At 35.4% G+C, this 1,637-nt stretch overlaps 1 protein-coding gene across 1 annotated transcript; it reads left to right on the top strand.

Annotated features, from left to right (window-relative positions):
* Window positions 1-7: 7 nt before the first annotated feature.
* On the top strand, window positions 8-866 carry LOC107302158 (gamma-tubulin complex component 6-like; the record flags this gene model as incomplete). Its single annotated transcript, XM_015831273.1, has 3 exons — window positions 8-81; window positions 344-398; window positions 653-866. Coding segments are annotated over exons 1-3 (323 nt in total), but the record flags the coding sequence as incomplete, so codon positions are not given.
* Window positions 867-1,637: the final 771 nt, after the last annotated feature.

Here is a 1,637-nt window from a genome sequence, read left to right on the forward strand (position 1 = left end):
TCTTTTGCACTGAAATACCTCCCAGACATGTTCAAACCCAATGCTCCTGATGCCCTAACCTGCTTGGACCTACGATACAAGGTGAGATGCCCACAGAACTTTTTGACTTGTTTTCTAAAACCATGATTGATTTATTAGAATAATTGATCCTGAATGTTTTCTGATGCTATTTATAAATGCATCTTTGTGTTGTTTTTAAACTTGTCTCAAAAGGTTGCAAAATATAGATCCATATGCAGTGAGAATTATTTTCATTTTCTTTTAGGTTGACTGGCCCTTAAATATTGTAATTACTGAGAACTGTATGAATAAATATAACAAGATATTCTCCTTCCTGCTACAGCTGAAACATATGGTATGGACTCTTAAAGATGTCTGGTTCCACTTAAAGCGAACTGGTAAGACTGATTTGCGTACTTCTGCCGAATATTTCTTTTTCTTTTTTTTTAAATCGAAGTATTTTTGCATCTGTTTTATTGATCGTGTAATATTTTATTGAACATGATTATATTTAGCAGTAATTCATAAACCTTACATTATATTTATCTTTTTTTTTCTTTTAAATTTGGCTTCTAAAATATTCTCATTTTTAAATAATAACCATGTGTTTTCAGACGCCGTGATTGATTGATTAAATATATTTGTTTTGCAGCATTAGTAAAACATGCATCGAACTCAGTCCAGTTTCGACAACTCCAGCTTTATAAGCATGAAATGCAGCATTTTGTTAAAGTTATTCAAGGTTATATTGCCAATCAGATTTTGCATGTTACCTGGTGTGAATTTGGAAATAAATTGTCTTCTGTGGGGAATTTGGAGGAAATTTACAGAACCCATGCAGAATATCTCAACAAAGCAATCTTCCGGTAAGAAAGCTGTATATAACTCAGTGGTCCCCAATCTTTGCAGCTTGGAGGCCCGACTTGCACAAGTTAAGCTACAGCACCTATGCATGTGTGCAAGCCCGCCGCTCACACAAATCAAGCTGCAGATGTACAGGTCCGCCACTCGCACGGCCCAGTTCTGAATAAACCATTGCCTAGTAGTGGCCTGGGGGTTGGGGCCCCTGGTACAACTTACTTGTCTGCTTATCTTGATCAATAGTTTTCATATAATAAAAGGCTGGATAAACATGGATTTCCATTATACTGACCTGGTTTAGGTGTATTGCTACTATAATGTAGCAGAACAAATGCATTGTGCATTGATGGACCACAGAAATAGTTGCTTGCATCGCATTGCAGGAATGAAGAGTTTATACAGTACTTCAGCTACCAGAAAAATTGCTTTAAAATTGTTAAAAAGTCAGTCTATGTATGTTCTGAGGAGCAATCTGAACTGTAGCCACCCTAGTGCAGAACCACTTGTGGTTCTCTTGGAAGTTTTGTAAATAGTGTAGATTACTGGTTTTAAGAAAAGGAAATTGACTACTAGTTTAATATTTTATTTATTTATTTATTTTTATTTAACTTTAACTTATATGCCGCCCTTCTCCCCCATGGGACTCAGGGCGGCTCACAGCATATTAAAAACAATACAAAACATTTCCCTATAAAAGCCAATTAAAAACCAAATATTTGTAGCTGTGTCTTGTTTAAAATCATTAAAATTGTCCCTATTTAAAAATTCACCCTAGG

This window comes from Protobothrops mucrosquamatus, unplaced genomic scaffold, assembly GCF_001527695.2.
Source record: "Protobothrops mucrosquamatus isolate PMUCROS unplaced genomic scaffold, P.Mucros_1.0 scaffold30447, whole genome shotgun sequence".
NCBI classification, from domain to species: Eukaryota; Metazoa; Chordata; class Lepidosauria; order Squamata; family Viperidae; genus Protobothrops; species Protobothrops mucrosquamatus.